The 19,427-nt window shown below is 36.7% G+C and overlaps 1 protein-coding gene across 2 annotated transcripts; it reads right to left on the minus strand.

The window, feature by feature from the left end:
* Nucleotides 1-14,783: 14,783 nt before the first annotated feature.
* On the minus strand, nt 14,784-18,560 carry LOC112702111 (pentatricopeptide repeat-containing protein At1g71210, mitochondrial-like). 2 transcript variants are annotated; one of them, XM_025753028.2, is made up of 2 exons: nt 18,274-18,560; nt 14,784-17,669 (listed from the first exon to the last, which is right to left on the minus strand). In XM_025753028.2, exon 2 carries the CDS (start codon nt 17,623-17,625, stop codon nt 15,022-15,024), a length of 2,604 nt encoding a protein of 867 aa, XP_025608813.1. In that variant the 5' UTR covers nt 17,626-17,669; nt 18,274-18,560; the 3' UTR covers nt 14,784-15,021. The 2 variants fall into 2 exon arrangements, with proteins under 2 accessions (XP_025608813.1, XP_025608812.1); XM_025753027.2 differs by having other exon boundaries at nt 14,784-17,697; nt 18,274-18,426.
* Between the last annotated feature and the right edge of the window lie 867 nt (nt 18,561-19,427).

A 19,427-nucleotide genomic window follows, 5' to 3' on the forward strand; every position in this document is an offset into this window, starting at 1 on the left:
AACATGGTCGTCAGGATAAAACGACGAGGTACAAGTCGGTGTAAAGAGGTTATACAAGTTGATCGTATTAAACTCGGAAACTATCCGACTCTTAAGTCGAAAGGAAATCCGAGTAAAACAAACTCGAAAGAGCTCCGAGTAAAAGAAAACCGAGCTCCGAGTAGATGAAAAACGCATCACAAAAATAACCTAAGTCATAAAAGCTCACTAAAGCAAAGTTGAGTATAAAGGATAACAAAAGAGATATGAAAACCTGAAAAGTTTAAAGTTTGCATACAAGTCTTTGCACGAAAAAGGCTCGAGAAAACAATGCAAGCTAACAAAAGGGTTTTCCGAAAAAGATCAAACATATTCAAAACGGAAAAGCATGTACACGCGCAAAGTAACTTAAACCCTTATCCAAAAAGGGGCACCTACTTTGATTAGAAAACCCTTATCCAAAAAAGGGCATTTATTTTGTTTAAAACCCTTATCCAAAAAAGGGCACCAAACAGAATATTTTGTTTACGGCCTTAAAAGGCCAGAAGGAAATTGTTCACAACCACCAACAAATAAATAAGTTCAAAAAAGGGGGGGACCCACAGGCCGGGCCCCCATATAGCCATAAAAATAAAAAGTCATTTTTTGGACGGAGTAGAGGAATCACCACCACCAGGACCGGGAGGAGGAGCCAAAGAGGAAGTCGGGGAAAGGATTGAAGAACCCGGAGCATCTCTGGGACGAGGAGGAGACTCTATAATCCTCTGCCCCCGAGTCTTTAGGTCTGACTCGGAAATGACCTCGGGGACAGGAGGGTCAACAATAGCGCCGTCGATAACTACCTTGTCAGGATGTAAAGGAGAAAGGTCCAAGTCGGGAGCAATAACTCTGACTTGTTCCAAGAAAATTCTCCAAGACTCCTCGGCGCCCTCGGCGATAGAATCCTCCAACTCGGCATATGCGTTCCGGGAATTCAGCAAGTCCTTCCTCACAGCAACAATATCTTGAAACAAACTGTGGTAGCTCTCTTGCGCTGTTTTCCTCAAATTTGCCTCCAAGGTGCATTGAGCCCGCAGCTTACCCTCCTCCTCCCTAAGGTGATCCCTCTCCTTCCTCAGTCTATCTCTCTCCTCCTTCAACTCTTTTTCATGTTTTTCATAAATAAGAAGTCTCCCCTCCAGCTCCTCAACCTTCGAGGATGCCCCCAAAGAGCTGAGGGGAGCCTTCTCAAAAATGTCCAAGAGTTTGCTACAAACACCCGCTGTCCTAAAACTCTCCTCAGCCATGGCGGTAAGGTGGTTTCGAACAGAAACATCATCCATACTCATAAAAGGATAGATGTTCTTTCGAACGAATGTCAAAGCATCCGCCTTAACCCCGCCATCAAAAGAAGAAGAGCCAGACTCTGAAGTCTTGCGCTTCTTCTTCTCGGGCTCAGAGAGAGTTTGGGCAAAAGGGGGTGGTCGGGGCAAACTCGAGGAAGAAATGACAAGAGGTTGAGAGGGAGTAACCACATTCTTAGGAGGAGGAGGAGGTGGCGGAGAGATGACCGTCTTGGCCCTAGCCCGGGACTTCGCCTTAGCCTCCTGGACCCTTTGGTAGGCCTCCTGAGCGTTCTTTTTTGCCATATCTATAAAAGAAACAACCAAGTTACAAGTCGGTAGAATACAAGTCGGCATAAACAACTCGGAAATAAAAAATACATGCGCCACCTATGCAAGATTGAACGAAAGTCGACGTCCCCTGAAGGATTTTCCTCGTATCTAAGTATGGGGCCCTCCCCCATGCTTCTCGGAAAAACCCCACAATGGCCGCCTCCACTTCGTCTAGGTCATCTAGACCAATCTTTTCGCAAGGGGAGGCCGGCAACCAGTAAAGGGGAAAGCGGGGGGAGGAATGCTCGTCCAGAAAAAAGGGGTGGTGACCCCCTACAGCTTGAACCTTGAAAAAGAAGTTTTTGAAGTCGTGGAAAGATTCGTCGAAAAGGGTGAAAATCCTCCGACCTTGAATAGCTCTGAAGGATACCCATTGTTGTTTGTTGTTTAGCCCACTGAAGGGCTTAGTCATATGAAAGAGAAAGAAAAAAAATCCTTAAAGAGGTCGGGAAGTCCAGAGCATGGCTTATAAACTGATAGATCTTCAAAAAACCCCAAGAATTGGGGTGGAGTTGAGTAGGGGCAACCTTACAGTGGTGCAAAACGGACATTTCGAAATCAGAGAAAGGAAGAAAAACACCCAAACGGGTGATCATACATTCATACATGAAGAAAAAATGAGGGGCCGCCTCATTAGCTCTCCCAAAACAGACCCGGTCTTCAGGACCCGGGATTATCAGTTCGTATTTGGGCTCATCCTCGTCCGAAGTACAGAGCCTATGATGAGTACGAAGGTGGGTGATAAACTCAGCGTCAACCAACGGTTCCTCCCCAAGGACCGTATCGTCAACCCACTGAGAAAGAATGTCTACAGAAGCCATTTTTTATATAAAGAAGAAAGTGGCAGAAAACCTACAAAAAGGAAAAAGAAAAAGAAAATCAAAAAATACGGCCACTAAAGAAGAGAGATTCGAAACCAGAATCTACAGGTCAACCTATATACTCGCAAAACAAAACATGCAAACATAAAGCATGACATGGAAAAAGCAAAACTAACCTTTATCCGAAAATGGAGGTTGGAGAAGAACAGAAGTCTTCGAACACAAAGATGCAGTATGAACAAGATAAGGAGAAAGTTTGAAAGATTGCAGAAACGGAAAATGGAAAGAGAGGGAAAATATTTATAAGAAGGGCTAAGGGGCATAATGGTAAAAAGCGAGGCAGTCATTAATGAGACTGCACCGTTACCAAAGCCCTCAATCCCTAAATGATCCCTCAACGGACACGACGCTTGAATTGACGTAACTGTCAGAAACTAAAGGTCGCGAAAATCACGTCGGTTTCCAAGATCCGTACTCTTTCAAACAAGTCGACTGCGAGCCCGAGTTGAATACTTGAACCCAAACTTTAAAGAAAATTTGGGCTCAAGTAGGGGCACTGTTCATACCCTGGCCCAATATAAAGGCCCAGGTCCAACTAAAAGGCCTAATCTAAAGGATTAGAGCCTAGCTAAGTACCGGCCTTCACATAAGAAGTCGGTATCAACCACGACTTGGTCAGAAGAGGTCGGATGCGAGATTAGCTGGCAGATAAACACTCATTCAAATGAGTAACCGCCCCTAAAATCTCTCTAACCGTCTCATAAAGCCATATCTTAACCTCCCCAAGATAATAGGGACGGTTACCACCCTAAAGATATGGCACTACACCAACGGTGGTTATTGGCTCGCCTCTATAAATACCCTGACACCCCTTCAGGTATCTCTAAGTCCAATACTCTCTAAGACCTACTTACACTCTTGCTAACTTAGGCATCGGAGTGTCTTTGCAGGTACCACCCCCCATTCACACGCGAGCACAAGTCGGACGGAGCCTCCCGAGTTGCGGACCTTTCCGGAGTTCTCCTCCATCATACACTTGGGCCGCCAAACGCCATCCTTATTATTAATCTCCGATTACCTACCGTAACATAAGTATTACACCAAGATTATACCAATACGTAAGAAAAAAAATCTCAAGACCATACCAATTAAAAATTAAAAATACTAATTGAAAATCCCAAAAACATTTATCCTTAAATTCATTACTTTAATTAATCTAAAATCTTTAAAAGTAGTCAAGACATATCTCTTTGATAAAATTAAACAAATCAAACGCATTTTCCTTTAACCAAAACTCTTCAAATTCTTACAAAAATAAGTTAATCCTTGTTATTAAATTTCACTTAAATGCTTATAAAAGTTTGGGTAACACCTCCTAACACTCAGACATTACCACCCATCAAAAACCACATTCTTCAAACTGGAAGTTCTTTTATCAATTCGTGCTGCTCAAGGCAAAAGAAATGCAATTTTAATTGAACACTTGATAATCGTTTGAGTTTAAAAAATTAGCCATTGAGAAGATTTAAGGTAAAAACAAAAAAGAATCATGGGTAGGTATTTACTTCTGTCGTATGTAAAACTGGGTAACGTAGGTTTATGTTACCGCGTTTAGCATACAACGGAAATAATACCTGCCCAATCAAGGATTCTTTTTTTAGGTTTTTACCCTACATTAATCCTCAATAAATCTTTCGCTGCTTCTTTAAACCCAATGGTTATCAAGTGTTCAACTAAAACTGTTTTTCTTGAACAGCACGAAGTCATAAAAAAACTTCAGCTACTTTCCCTTTAAAAGGATCTGGATAACCCTCAAAGAACATCTCTAATTCATGTAGCTCATCACCAAGGCAATCTTGCAATCAAATCAGCACAGGTAGGATGATCTCTCTCGGACATGTGAACATAATTACAACAAATAACTGATGAAAAGATGCCCATAACTTTCAATAGCTTTCAACAAGTTACCAAGAGGGTGGCGCTCCACCGGCAGTTTCCGGTGGCCGGAACGGCGGCGACGGCAGCGGACATCAACGGCGGCGCTGACAGGACGTGACGGCAAGGAGCACGGCGGCTCGGTGGTGACGGCGGTGGCGGGACGCGACGGCCTCCTCCCTCCAACGGCGGCGACGGGACGCGAACGTCCTCTCTCTCCCAGGACTCTCTCTTCGCGAGAACCTTCCCCTCCCGGCGACAGCGGCGGCGACATTTCCTCTTTCCAGCTCGGCGACGACGGCACCCAACCGCACCGGCGGCGCCTTCTCCCTTCCTCCGTTTCCCTTCTCTTCTCTCCTCTCCATCTCAGCGTGTATGTGTTTGGGGAAAAGTGGGGCTGGCGGCGGTAAGAGTGAGTGTGTTGTGTTGTGTTAGAATTATGGTAGGACGAGTGTATATTAGGCTTTGTTTTTCAAGTTTCGGAGGAAAATAGGGTAGTAATTTTAATAAAAATTAAAAAAATAAAATAATAATTTAAAATTAAATTAAATATAAAATAATCATTTTTAAAATATTATTTTATTATTAATTTGTAAATTATTTTTAAATAAATATTAATTTAATAAAAATTAAAGATAATTAAATTATTTTTTTATTTATAAAATAAAATTTAAAAATTTAATATTCAAATTAATGCGCCTAAAATTTTTATTATTTTTTAATTATTAAAATTCTAAATTATAAATAAAAAAATTATTTAATTTATATATAAAATTTTTAAAAATATAATTTTAAATAAATATAATAAATCATAAATAATTTATTAATTAATTTTAAAAATTTGAAATCTTACAAACATTATATACTAGGAAATGGGAGGTTATAGACATTGAGAGTATTGTAGCAACTGTGATTTAGTTTAATTGTTAATCCTTATTTTTTAAATAAAAAAGTATAGAAAAATAATGATAATTGTAAGATATGTTGGATGTTCAATTCAATAGGTATGCAGATAGTTATTTTGATTTCTAATTGGATGGTTATTTTGTTCGATCCAGTTTAATCATATACAGTTAACAATTGTTGGATGTTCAATTCACTAAATGTGCGAATAGTTATCCTAACACTTACCTTGTTGGGGGGTGTTCACGCCAAACTAGCGGCTACGTAAAGAAGCTTGGGAGGACAGCGTCGGGTCCGGTGCTAGAGAGAGCAACATCGGGTGCCGCGACGGCGACCAAGAGCTCCTCAGCGACGACAACGTTCAACTATGGAGAGAGCCAGGAGTGTGTGACCACCGTGAACGAACGACTCTGATACTTGCCTTTAAGAGGGAAGGAGCGCGCGACCACTGTGGGAGGTTCAGTTTGCAGCGCCGGTAGTGGTAGGGGTTTTTGGGATGCGGCTGCTCAATTGTCAAAATGGGAGAAAGAGGATGATTAAAATATGGAATATAAAAATTAGGATTTAGGTGGAACAGGATAATTTGTGGGTGTTTTTTCGTCAATTCTAAATGAAAAATACTGACATGTCAGTCTCTAAATTTAAATCGGTTAGAGGTTTATTTGTCTTTATTTTTTAAACAATATATTTTTCAAATTATTTTTTATTTATTGTATTAATATTTTTTTAATAAATTATTAAATATATGGTATAATAAGTTCAAACTAATTAATAAATTATTTAAATTTAAAAATATTATTTATGATCAAACTAAATAAATATTTCTCAAATATAATTTTTAAATATATAAATAATAAACATTAAAATACAGTTAATACATTAATAATAGTAACCTTATGATATATTATTAATATTATGATCTAGAAAATTTTTTCAGCAAAATGAAAACTAATGAACGCATTATTTGATATATAGTAAAATTTGTATGGATAATAACAAATTTAATTTTTTATCTCTTTAAACTAAATTAATAATTCTATTTGATATCATTGCATTAAAATACATTATGAATAAGCTACTAATACTAACTGAACTAAAATCATCAATAATATTATTAATCTATTAATAAATTTTCATCGATTTATAATCTTATGACAATATGTACTATTAATAGATTAATAATATTATTGATACTTTGAGTTTGTTAAATTTATAAGGATTAATCTCTACATACAAGTGTTTTGCATTTACAAGCTTTACAAGTCTGAACGAAACCCACCTATTAAACGCACTGCTTGTTACGTGCCTTTTTAACAGAATTTTAAATCAATTCAAATCAATTAACGCACAAATATATAACTTCCATTTTTCAAAAGATTTCGTTTCTTTTTTCGAGTTTCTTGCCAAATTTGTTGGATCTCTTTCATGCGTTCTCTCTTTGCTTCGTTTTATTCGATTTTCATGGTTTCTAAAATCAAGCTTTGAAATCGTTTTGAACATAATGGAACTTCAGAAATACACCCAAACGATTACAAAAATACACCTAAACGGTTACAAAAATACACCCAAACGGTTACAGAAAGGATTACAAAAATACACCCAAATGGTAACAGAAATACACACAAAGAATTACAGAAATACACTCAAAGGATTTAAGAAATACACCAAAAACAGGGGGAGACAGTATATTTCTTCTTGAAATCTTTTAATATTTTACTAGTTAAGGATGAGGTACATGGCAGAGATAATTTAGAAGAAAAACCTAGAAGAACAGTAAAACAGTACCTTAAATAATGTTTCTTCCTTTTTTCTGGTGATTTTTGATGGAGATTTGTATCTTTTTTTCTTGATTTCTTCTACTCTTCGCGAGGAGTTGGAACGTTTCTGCAGAATCGTAGTAGTTTGTTTTGAATGTCCCTTGAATCTTGATGGTTTGCGTTTTGATTGAGGAAGAAGAAGAAGAGTGAACGTGTTGTGGAAGGGGCGCGTGTTTTTTTCTTGATGGTTTGCATTTTGATTGAGAAAGAAGACAAAGAGTGAACGTGCTTTTTTCTTGAACTTTGAACAACTTGTATAACTTGTAAGATAAAAAGGCTTGTACGTGTAGCAGGCATCAATTTATAAATGGTAGAGTTTTAGTTCATTTATTAATAGTCTATTTTAGTGCCTTGCATACGTGGATTAACAAATAACCATATGTTGCTTATAACACAACCAACTAAATCGTAGTTATTTATTTTTAGTTTTATATTTTAGTTATTAATCTTTGAATCAAATTTTAGTTTCACACCTAATGTTAAAATATTTTATTTTACATGATTTAACATTTTTGAGATAAAAAAAATTATAATAAAATTTTTTACTTAAGGATGTGTTTGTGTTGGATATAACTTTTATATAATTCCACTCATAAAATCATTTAGACGAATTATTTTCATTTTAGTTTAACTCTAAAACTAAATATACCATAAGTTTTATAATATTCATAAAAGAAGAGTTACGAGGGAGGCCAGATATTTGTGGTAATTTAGAATGCTAGGTAATCTATTTGAATTCATTAAAATGCTACCGTATTTAAATTATTCATATAATTTATAAAAAAAAAATTTATCTATATAAAATTTGGTGATGCTATAAGATTCAAAATTCTAACAAGTATTATTATAACTTATAAGTTATAAGAGTGGATGAAATTGCTACATGTACACCATTTTTAAAGTACGTGATTGAGTTGGGTGTTAAATCAAAAATCAAAAATAAAAAATCAAAGCATTATGTGAACAGAGCATTTTAAATGATAATGTATAACATAGAATTAATTGTTAAATTGAAAGCTTGTATTGAGTTAATAATATTATGCATTAAGCACAAGTCATTCATATTTTTTCTAGGTAAGCTAAAGTCAATTATTTAGTTTCATGATATATATATATATATATATATATATATATATATATATATAGGGAAAGTACGAGGAGCAAATGGAATATTTGTACAATGTGTATAATAGAGATTTAGGGAGTATTAGAGATATAACCATTAGTGTTACTTTTTTCCATATGTAACTCATATAGCCCATTGCCTAGTGTATGCAGCAATTCACTAACTGATATTTAATCTGTCGAATTAAAAAATATTGTGAAAAAAAAAGATAATTTAACACATACGATCAATAAATATCATACCATTAATATTAGATTTGGATCCTCTAAATTTTGAATTTTTATTTTAAAAGGTAAAGTGTGATTTTCTACCCTTAAATGTTTTCTCTCTCATATTTACTCTTGATCCTACCTATAAAATAAATGGTGAAAAATCACATTTTACTCTCTAAAGTGAAATTCAAACTTTAGAGAATCCAAATCCATCAATGTTTAATGGCCCAAAATCAAAATATTTATGTGGTACGAATCAACTTTAAAATATATCATTAAGAATTTAAGATTATATAACTAAATACTTTTTGAACAATTTATTTTAATAAATATAAAATACATAATAAAAATTTAAGTCACGTATATTTTTTGAAACAATGTTCTTGGGAAGGCGAGGTTTAATTAAAGGAGTGGATGGCACTAACAAAAATCTATTACAATCCCAATCTTAGAAAGGCATAGATCCAGGGAATCACCAACCCACTTATGCCTGTGCCTGTGAAAATAATATCGGTGGTGAGCACAATAAATCATCGCTGTTTGGATAAGAGAGACTATTTTTTTTGGTAGATGACATCAAATATGTTAACTAACTATTTATATAGTTTATTTTTTGGATTGGATAAGTGATATATGTTACGGTTTCACTACGTTACCAACAGCATATCTGCCAACTTCTGCCAACTCTTATTTATAATTGTGTTTCATGGAAGTGTGTTCATAGATGTGTCTAATAAAAATGTCTTTTTTAAAACTGTATTTAATAAAAGTGTCTTTATAGATATATTTTCTGGATGTGTCTCTTTATATATGTATTTAAAATATATTAATTATTAGACACATCTACGAACACACTTCCATGAAATACAAATATAAATAAGAGTTAGCAGAAGTTGGCATATAATATGTTGGTACCCTATACTTTTCCTATATGTTAATATTTACACATTTGTTCTCAGTTTTTTTTTTCCATAAAAAGGAAGATTTAATTTTTATTTTGTCTCTTTTTTTTCTGAATAAAGGTCAAAGCTCCCACATAATTATTTTATAGAGGGAATTTTGTCAAAATAGAATTTACTGAAAACGGTATGTTTAATTAAAATATGGAGATAAACTAAACGGTAGTGAAAATACAAGAACAATGGTAGAAATATATAGTTTTAGTTTATAAAATAGCTTTCATTTTTTTATTTACTTATAATCTTTTCTTGTAACATTTTTTTTTGTCACATTGTAGCTAATTTTTGTAGTAACTTTTTTTCCTAAATAGCAGTAAATAATTTCTTTTATTTCAATAGCACATGTAGGCACCCTAAATGATAAGAAAAAAGAAGGATAAAGAAGACGAGAATTTATTGCTATATATGTTATATATATGGTAGTGTGAATTACTAACTATATATGCACATGTAAATCGGGTATCGCGATTTCTGCAATTCGCCATTTGTGAAAAGTTCGTTATAGAAGTGCCGCGGTTTTTTAACTGTCGAGTTACTTCAGAATCTGCTACAAGGTGTAGCGGTTTCTTTTGACACCCGTTCTAATATAAACCATTGCAGGGTATAGCGGTTTACGTACATTTCAGAAACCACTATCCTCCCAGTTTTCATAGTAATGTAAATGTTGCATTTGTGTCTACAATGCTCAAAAGTTGTATTCTGGTAATTATGGTTGCCAAACAATTTAAATAAGTAATTTTTCCTAAACAAAATTAAATTGAACATTCCAAAAATGTAAACTAATAACTTCTAAATAATATTTGAACTATTTATATCACTAAACTTTATCTCAAAGTGTCATATTGTGTACCCCAAAAATAGGGGGTCCCTGTTTCAGTTTCTTATATAAGATTTTCTGCCAAACAATTTTTTTCACGGAGCATGCACTGCTGCACATTCAAAGCATTTGTTCATGGCATTCAAATGCTGATATTTGGTAATTAGAACTAGTTTGATCATGGCTCTGTTGAGATGGTGCAAGTAGCCTCAAGAAGCTGCAACTCCACTATCTTCAGCATCATGCATCAACTATTGGATTGTCTTTGCCTTTGTCATGATGCAACATTTCATAATGGAATCTCATTTTTCAACCAATCATATTCAAGTCTAGAGTAAATTTGGACCAGGGAATAAGAAAATCTGAAAATAGGCTGAAATATCTTACCTAGTTGCATCACATGTAATTCAGTTACATGCTCTAATCACTCCTAGTTATAGCAATATCAACAAGACAACTTCCTTTATGAGGTTCCTTCATTGGATGAAATTTCTTCCACATAGTTAGCATAGAGCCATAGACTACCTTTCTAAGGTTGTATGATTTTCTGATGATGCAAAACAATAGTCTAATCTTAGCCAGTAGCCACCTAATGATGAAAACAATCAAGTGCGCTTACTTTCAGCATTTCTTTTCAATTCCTTCACTTTCATATCACCCAAAAAAAATACTTTGATGAATGGCAACCAGAAGTAAGAACTAAAATATGACTTCAAGTGCAAAATTTAAATAAGGAAGGGAGTCAAGCACACAATCATTAAAGAAACCAAGGTAAAAAGGACAGCTTAATTCTTCTACAAACCAAAATAAGAGCCAGTAGAAGAGAGAATTATTGTCCAATGAAGATAAACCAATATAGCTTATGCTCAAATAAGGATGCAATGAAGACAGGTCACAAGCATATTGCAGATTACTGAGGGAACATCAATAATTTTGAGTTAATTTTATAACTATCAATATATTTTTTTTATACTAATATCTAATTATATTTTTATATACATAGAGAAAAAAAATATTATTTTTAAATAGCAAGTATAAAAATTAATTATTTCTATTTATACAACAGACTTAACACCTAATTAAATGTAAAAGTATACACGTTGAATTGTTTCAAATTTTAGATACAACAACAACAACAACAAAGCCTTGTCCCACTAAGTGGGGTCGGCTACATGAATCAAACGACGCCATTGTGCTCTGTCATGTATCATGTCTACAGTGAGACCGTTTACATGTAGATCTCGTCTGACCACCTCATGGATGGTCTTCTTAGGTCTTCCTCTGCCTTTCGCCCTTTGTCCATCTTCCATCTCATCCACCCTCCTGACTGGATGTTCTATCGGTCTTCTTCTCACATGTCCAAACCACCTGAGACGCGATTCAATCATCTTTTCCACAATGGGTGCTACTCCAACTCTCTCCCTTATATCTTCATTCCTTATTTTATCCAATCGCGTATGACCACTCATCCATCTCAACATCTTCATCTCTGCCACACTCAGCTTATGTTCGTGCTCCCCTTTAGCCGCCCAACACTCCGTACCATACAGCATCGCCGGTCTTATAGCGGTGCGATAGAATTTACCTTTAAGTTTTAAAGGCACTTTTTTGTCGCATATAAAACCAGATGCACTCCGCCATTTTGACCAACCTGCTTGGATCCTATGATTTACATCATGTTCAATCTCTCCATTATCCTGTATGATGCACCTGAGATACTTAAAACTTTTAACTTTTCGTAGGGTGTTCTCTCCAATTTTCACCTCTATATTGGAGTTTTCCCTTCTCAGACTGAACTTACATTCCATATATTCCGTCTTGCTACGGCTTATGCGCAGACCATACACTTCTAGAGCTTCTCTCCATAACTCCAACTTCTTATTTAGGTCTTCCCTTGACTCTCCCATAAGGACGATATCATCGGCAAAAAGCATGCACCATGGCACAGGCTCTTGGATGTGCTCTGTGAGTACTTCCAAGACTAATGTGAAAAGGTATGGACTTAAGGATGATCCCTGGTGTAATCCTATACTAATAGGGAATTCCTCTGTCACACCACCTTGAGTCTTCACACTAGTTGTGGCCCCATCATACATGTCTTTAATTGCCCGAATATATGCGATCCTTACTCTCCTCTTTTCTAAAACCTTCCATAAGACCTCCCTTGGTACCCTATCATACGCTTTTTCCAAATCAATAAACACCATGTGTAGATCCCTTTTATTACTACGATACCTCTCCATCATCCTTCTTAATAGGTATATCGCTTCAGTGGTAGATCTGCCTGGCATAAATCCAAATTGGTTCTCTGTTACTTGTGTCTCTTTTCTCAACCTCCGTTCTATCACCCTTTCCCATAACTTCATAGTATGACTCATAAGCTTAATCCCTCTATAATTTTCGCAACTTTGTATATCCCCCTTATTCTTGTAGATAGGTACCAAGGTGCTCTTTCTCCACTCATCAGGCATCTTCTTTGACCTTAAAATCTCATTAAAAAGCTTGGTTAACCAGTTGATGCCTTTTCCTTCAAGACCCTTCCAAACCTCAATCGGGATATTATCAGGTCCTACTGCCCTGCCATTTTTCATCTGCTTTAGAGCCTCTTTTACCTCGAAGTCTCGAATCCTTCGATAGTAGTCAAAGTTTTGATCTTCTTCGCTTGTGCATAATCGACCAAGGCTCGGAAGAGTCTTCTGTCCCTCATTAAATAACTCGTAGAAGTAGCTCTTCCACCTTTCATTAATCTTCTCCTCTTGAGCCAACACCTCTCCATCCTTATCCTTTATGCACTTAACCTGATCTAAATCTCTCGTTCTTCTTTCCCGGCTCTTTGCAATTCTATATATACCTTTTTCTCCTTCTTTCGTGCCTAAAGACTAGTAGAAACCCTCATATGCTCTTGTTCTTGCTTCACTTACAGCCACTTTTGTCTTTTTCTTAGCCGCCTTATATTTTTCCCAGTTATCTGCATTGCGGCATAAAGACCACTCTTTAAAGCATTCTCTTTTTATCTTTATCTTTTCTTGTATACTCGCATTCCACCACCAGGACTCCTTGTCTCTTGGTCCTATTCCTTTAGATTCACCAAAACTTTCTTTTGCTGTTCTTCTAATAACTTCTGCCATCTCCCTCCACATTTCTTCCGCGCTTCCATTCCCATCCCACTTTGCCTCTTCTCCTACCCGTCTTAGGAAGCTTCTTTGTTCCTCACCTTTCATCCGCCACCACCTCGTCCTTGGGTTCTTCGTATGATGTCTTTTCCTCAACTTTTGCTCAACGCAAAAATCCATGACGAGCACCCTATGTTGTCTTGTCAAACTCTCTCCCGGGATAATTTTACAGTTGATGCAAAATTTCCGGTCGACTCTCCTCAACAAGAAGAAGTCGATTTGAGAGCTTGTCATGCCACTCTTATAGGTTATAAGATGTTCGTCTCTCTTTTTAAAACATGTATTTGCGATGAGAAGATCAAAAGTTGAGGAAAAGTCCAAAATAGTTTTACCCTCGGCATTGATCACCCCGAAACCATGGCCTCCGTGAATACTCCCATATCCAGTCACTTCTCTCCCAACATGGCCATTTAAATCTCCTCCTAAGAAAATCTTATCTCCCAAAGATATGCCTTGAACCAAACTCCCTAGATCCTCCCAAAACCTTATCTTGTGTTGTTCGTCCGAACCCACTTGCGGTGCATAGGCGCTAATCACATGGAAAGCACCTCCCTCCACCACAAGTTTGATAGAGATGATCCGATCTCCCACTCTCTTGACATCAACTACATCCTTCTTCCACTGCTTATCCACAATTATTCCAACTCCATTCCTATTCTTCACCTTTCCTGTATACCAAAGTTTGAAACCAGAAGAATCCAACTCCCTAGCCTTTGCACCAACCCATTTCGTTTCTTATAGGCACATAATGTTAATCTTCCTCCTTGTCATGGTGTCCACCACCTCCATGGACTTTCCTGTTAGAGTGCCTATGTTCCATGTCCCAAATCTCAACCTTTTGTCGCTTCGACCTTTACCTTTTCCTTTGTGAACTAGCTTATTTACCCTCGTCCGTTCACGAAAACGCGAGAACCCTTGCTCATTTAACACTACATCCGAGCACCGATGCAGCGGCTCTTGCTTTGACACCGTACTCGAGCCATACGGCGCGTTACTTCCGGGTAACGACCTAGCTTTAGCGCAATAATGTCTTTGATTCATGTCATGGGGGGTTCGGCTATATTTTTACGTTGGTTGCCGAAGACCTAACACAACCCTCCTCCTTTATCCGGACTTGGGACCGGCTATGTACCGCAAGTGTAACATAGGCGGAGTTTGTTTCAAATTTTAGATAACGAATATTAAAATTAATTATTAATAAAAAATTAGATTTTTTCAAATAAAAATCATAATTCAAAATCTTATTATTTAATTTTTTATCTACAAAGACCTCGGTCTTTTTAGCAGAAGATTTTTGTCGCTTTTTTTTTTTAATAAAAGTAATTTGATTATATAAATTTTTTGTATCATGCATAATCTAAACCATGGGGATAAAATGGACTATAGTTTTAAAAAATTTATATACCTTAAGATAAAAATACTAGTAAAATACTAGTAGTCAACATAAAAGGATTGCACAGGATGTAATATTAATAAATGATACAGACAAAAAAAAACTAAATCCAATGCATCCAAGATAACTTTTTTCTTTTGATAAATATGCAATTCTAAACAATATACTTACTAAAATTGGGTGGACCATTTTGGATATCTAACGCATACTGATCAATTGTTCCTTAAATGATCATTCTGGTTCCTCTGTTGGATAATTCCTTTTACTTTCTTGAAACCACCTCTGAGCCTTGTCTCTCATCCCATGCCTTTCGAAACCATCAAGCATGGTGGTATAAGTCCGCCAGTTGGGCTCAAAGCCCCTTCGACGCATCCTTTCAAACAACTTACAAGCCTGCTCCATATCATCACTCTTGCATGCTTTTGTCAACAACAAATTGTAAGTGTAAACGTTAAGTGGAAAGCACTTTGCTATCAATTTCTCCAAGTCCTCAACATGGCTAACGCTACGATGATCATGAAATGCACCAACCACAAAGCTAAGCATTGACCAATCAGTTTCTCCCTCCTCTTTCACTCCTCTTAAACGAACACAGGCATTGTAAACTTCCAGTGAAGATAGAGATTGAGAAAGAAGTATGTTACCGAGAGAAGAGGTTAATCGACGTCCCATTTTCTCATACACATTAACAAGATACACTGCCTCATGATATCTTTTCGATAAACAAAGCGCCAGTACAAGATTCTCATAGCATTCAATGCTTGGATGAAAACCGTCTCTTAACATTTGTTTTAAGAGCAGATACGCAGGTTCAGGATTCTTGCTTTTGCAGAGAGAAACAACCAAGCAATTATATAACTTTTTAGTAGCCAATCCACGGGACCAAACATACTTAAAGAAGTTAAGTGCATCAGAAGTCCTTCCACTTTTGAAATAAGCTTTCAACATAAGAATTTGAGAAGATGAAGTGGGCTGAATGCCATTCCTCTGCATTAACTCAAACACATTCCAAGCCAACTCAGCCTGCTTGGCATGCCCAGCCGCATCAATGAAACAATCATAAATATAATGTTGACGATCATTATGGGACAGCATCTCAAACAAACTGAAAAAGCGAGACCTTGAATTGTCCATCTGAAGTAAACAACAAACAACAACTCTACATAGAGCCGGTGTCACTTTATGACCCTTCTCCTTCATTTCAACGAGAAGACGAGCAGCAATATGTCCCCTATTCAACTCTTTAAAACCCTTGATCATATTTGCATAGGCCCTGCTAGCAGACGCACCTTTAAGTTCCCCATGTATCAAATAACTATCTTCCACTCTTCCTGCCCGGCACAGTGCCATTATAAAGTTGTCATATGTGGAAGCATTAGGCATAATTTTCCGTTCCAAGGCAAGATGGAGCAACTCTTTCATCTCATCAATCATGCACTCTCTACACAGAACATTGGCAAGCCTAGTAAAGGTCTTTCTATCTGGAAAATAATGGTGATTGATCGAGCTCTTCAACACAGTGAATGCTTCCTTGGCGTTTCCGTCCCAACACAAAGTAAGTATCAAGTACTTATAAGCCATATGATTTGGGGACAGCATAAACTCTGACCTCGACTTGAACAGATCAAGAGCGACATCCACCATCCCCGCCTTGCAAAAGAAGCACAGCACAGCATTCATGGTAACCGAATTCGGTGGAATAGCAGTCTCATACATGTCCATCAACAAATCCCACGCCTCGTCGGGCCTGTTCTCCCTCAAGAGCCTGTAAATCAACATGTTGTACCTCGCCAAACTAGGAATGTACCCTTCATCTCTCTTCTTCTGTCTGAAAAACTCCAAGGCCTCATCCAACCGGCCACCCTGCACAAGGCACTTTATCCAAACTCCATAAGCATGATCCAACGGCACCAGCCCCAAATCCCCAAGCTCCCTAACTAACCTAACAGCATGATCAAACCTATTGCTCCCACACAAAGCACCGACAAGAGCACTCACCTCGGAGCCATGAAGCTCCTTGCCACCATCCACCAAGCCAAACAAGAACCCTTCGGCCTCATCCAACCTCCCCAGATAGCACAACCTCTTCATAACAGAAGCATTGGTATACCGATTCTCAAAACCTCTCATCCTAATCTGCCTAACAATGACATCAAAAGCATTGAAATAATCCTTATCAACAAGGGCATTCAAAAGCACATGGTAACCAAAAGAATCCAAGTCCAAACCATGAAACCGCATTTTACCAAACACTTGGAGTGCAATCTCAGGCTTACCCGCAATAGCATATCCAATGACGAGAGTATCGTGGAACCGCACACGGGGGTGGAAGGCGGGGCCACGGCGGCGGAAGGATTGAAGGAATTCGTCGAGGTCTTTCCCTGATGGGGCGCGAGCAAGGATTCGGAAGATGGCGGAGAAGGTGCCGCGAGTGTGGTGGAAGTCGGGCTGGCGGCCGGCCCAATGGAAGAAGCGGAGACAGGGGTAGACGTGTGCGGCGGCGGTGCCATGGTGGAGTACGGTGAGGACGAAGGACTCATCGAGACGGGGGAGTGTTAGGGTGGAGAGAGAGGCATCGAGGGCGGCGTCGTTATTGGAGGAGTCCGTCGAAGAGAGAATCTGAAAGATTCGGGTGATGAGTGGGTCGCGCGTGTTGAACCAGTCCTTGATGAAGGATGCGACGTCATTTTGGTTTATTTTTCTTAAGACGGTGTGGCAGTTAGAAGAAAAAGATGATGAAGAAGAAAAGGAAGAAGGGTGGATACTGTGAATGAGGAAAGAACAGAAGAGGGATCTGCCTTTGGTTACAAGTTTCAGTGGCTGCAGCATTGTCATGTTCCTTCCTCAAAACGCGGGACGTGAATCCATACTTCTTGAAACTTTGGAGTATTAAAACATTTAACAACACTAAATTAAAGAGAGCATTAGCAAGAAAATGATAATACTAAATTAAACAAAACACTAAAAACAACAAAATCAGTACATTATATAACATATCAAAAGTTTAAAATAGAGCATTCAGTAACCAAGCATTAGCATTAGCTAGACAGTGATGATACTAAATTAAATACGCAATTATTTTTTCAATAAATAAAAAGAGCAACTAATTATAGAAAAGAAAAAGAACATGAATATATGATTACATGAAATGAAATGAGAAAATAATTGAACTGATAAGAAAAAATTGTGATAGATGAATGATTGTTGAAAGAGAAAAGAGAGTGAATAGCAGCAGAAGCAGCATTATAAGTGAGCCTTAGGTTAAGCAAACCCATGATACTGTTTTCAGAATTCAAGAGAAAGAGGAGATTCCATTAAGATTACACAACAACTCAGCAACACATCACTAATCAATAATCATAATACATTCAAAATCAATAATCAGTAAATTAAAATCACAAGTTCAAAGATAATCTTAATTCTTGATCTATTTTAATCATTTATTTTAACCTGAAAATGCTATTATGGGGACAAAATCCGTACCTGTGTAATTCTGTATCATCATGCAACCAACCAACACATCAAAACAATTGAGAAGAAGATGGAGAAAGCAAGTTTATATATGAGATAATCATAGTTGTGAATTGTGATAATAATGATATATATGCAGATGGAGAAAGCAAGTTTATATTGCACAAAGTGGAGGCAATAGATGAGGCTAACTATGCATACAACTACAACGTTGTTGGTAGAAGGACCCAACGGAGGATCTATTGGGAAGCTGTTATTTTTTTTTTTTTTGGGCATCTTTGTTTGCAAGTGTTTCAAGTAATTGGTTTTTTTTTTCTATGTAATCTAAAACACAACACAAAACACACAACCTTGGTGGCTGAATAATCAAATAATCATCTACAAATTTTACAAAAATAAAGAGCCAAAATCCAAAAATCAAATAATCATTCCACGATTTCAACAAAACAAAATATCCTATAATCATTTAATAATTTGTTGATTTCAGAAAAGAGATTCAGAGAATAAAATAAAAATCGAAGAACAGGTGCACACCAAAGTCACTGACCTTCAAGACAATGACGATGAGACGACGGGCGACAAGACGACCGCAAATCCGATGGAAGACAGGCGCCGAGTGAGAAAAAAGACATCGCACAGAAAATTTGACTTGGATAACACCGACAGTACAAAGAGAGACTTCTCGGAAAGGCACGGACGGCGGCAACGGGTTCCTCCGTTCGGCGGCGGTGGAGGCTAGCTAGGGTTTTTCCTTTTTCGGCGGCGGTGGAATAAAATAATTTTTTTATTTTTAAATTATTATTTATTGCGTAGAGTATTTTATTTAAAATTTGAGTATATGTATAAATATTTATATTTAAATTTAATCTTTTTTTTAATTACTTCGCATAAAATAAAATAATGGTTATAATTTTTAAATTATTAATTACATAAAAGAGTATTGTATTTAAAATTTCAATAAATATATTTTTTAACAATTTTTTTAATAAATTTATTTAAGTTATAGTACAAAAAAAATTATTCCATACAAAATAATTTAAAAAAATAATTTAAAAGATGTTAGGAATATTATAAAAATTTGTAATATCTCAATAATTTAGGTAAATATATTATTTATATCGTTTACCTCCTGAATAAATCAAAACAACATGATTTAAAATAAATTG

The sequence above is a fragment of the Arachis hypogaea genome, chromosome 7 (assembly GCF_003086295.3).
Source record: "Arachis hypogaea cultivar Tifrunner chromosome 7, arahy.Tifrunner.gnm2.J5K5, whole genome shotgun sequence".
Taxonomy (NCBI): domain Eukaryota; kingdom Viridiplantae; phylum Streptophyta; class Magnoliopsida; order Fabales; family Fabaceae; genus Arachis; species Arachis hypogaea.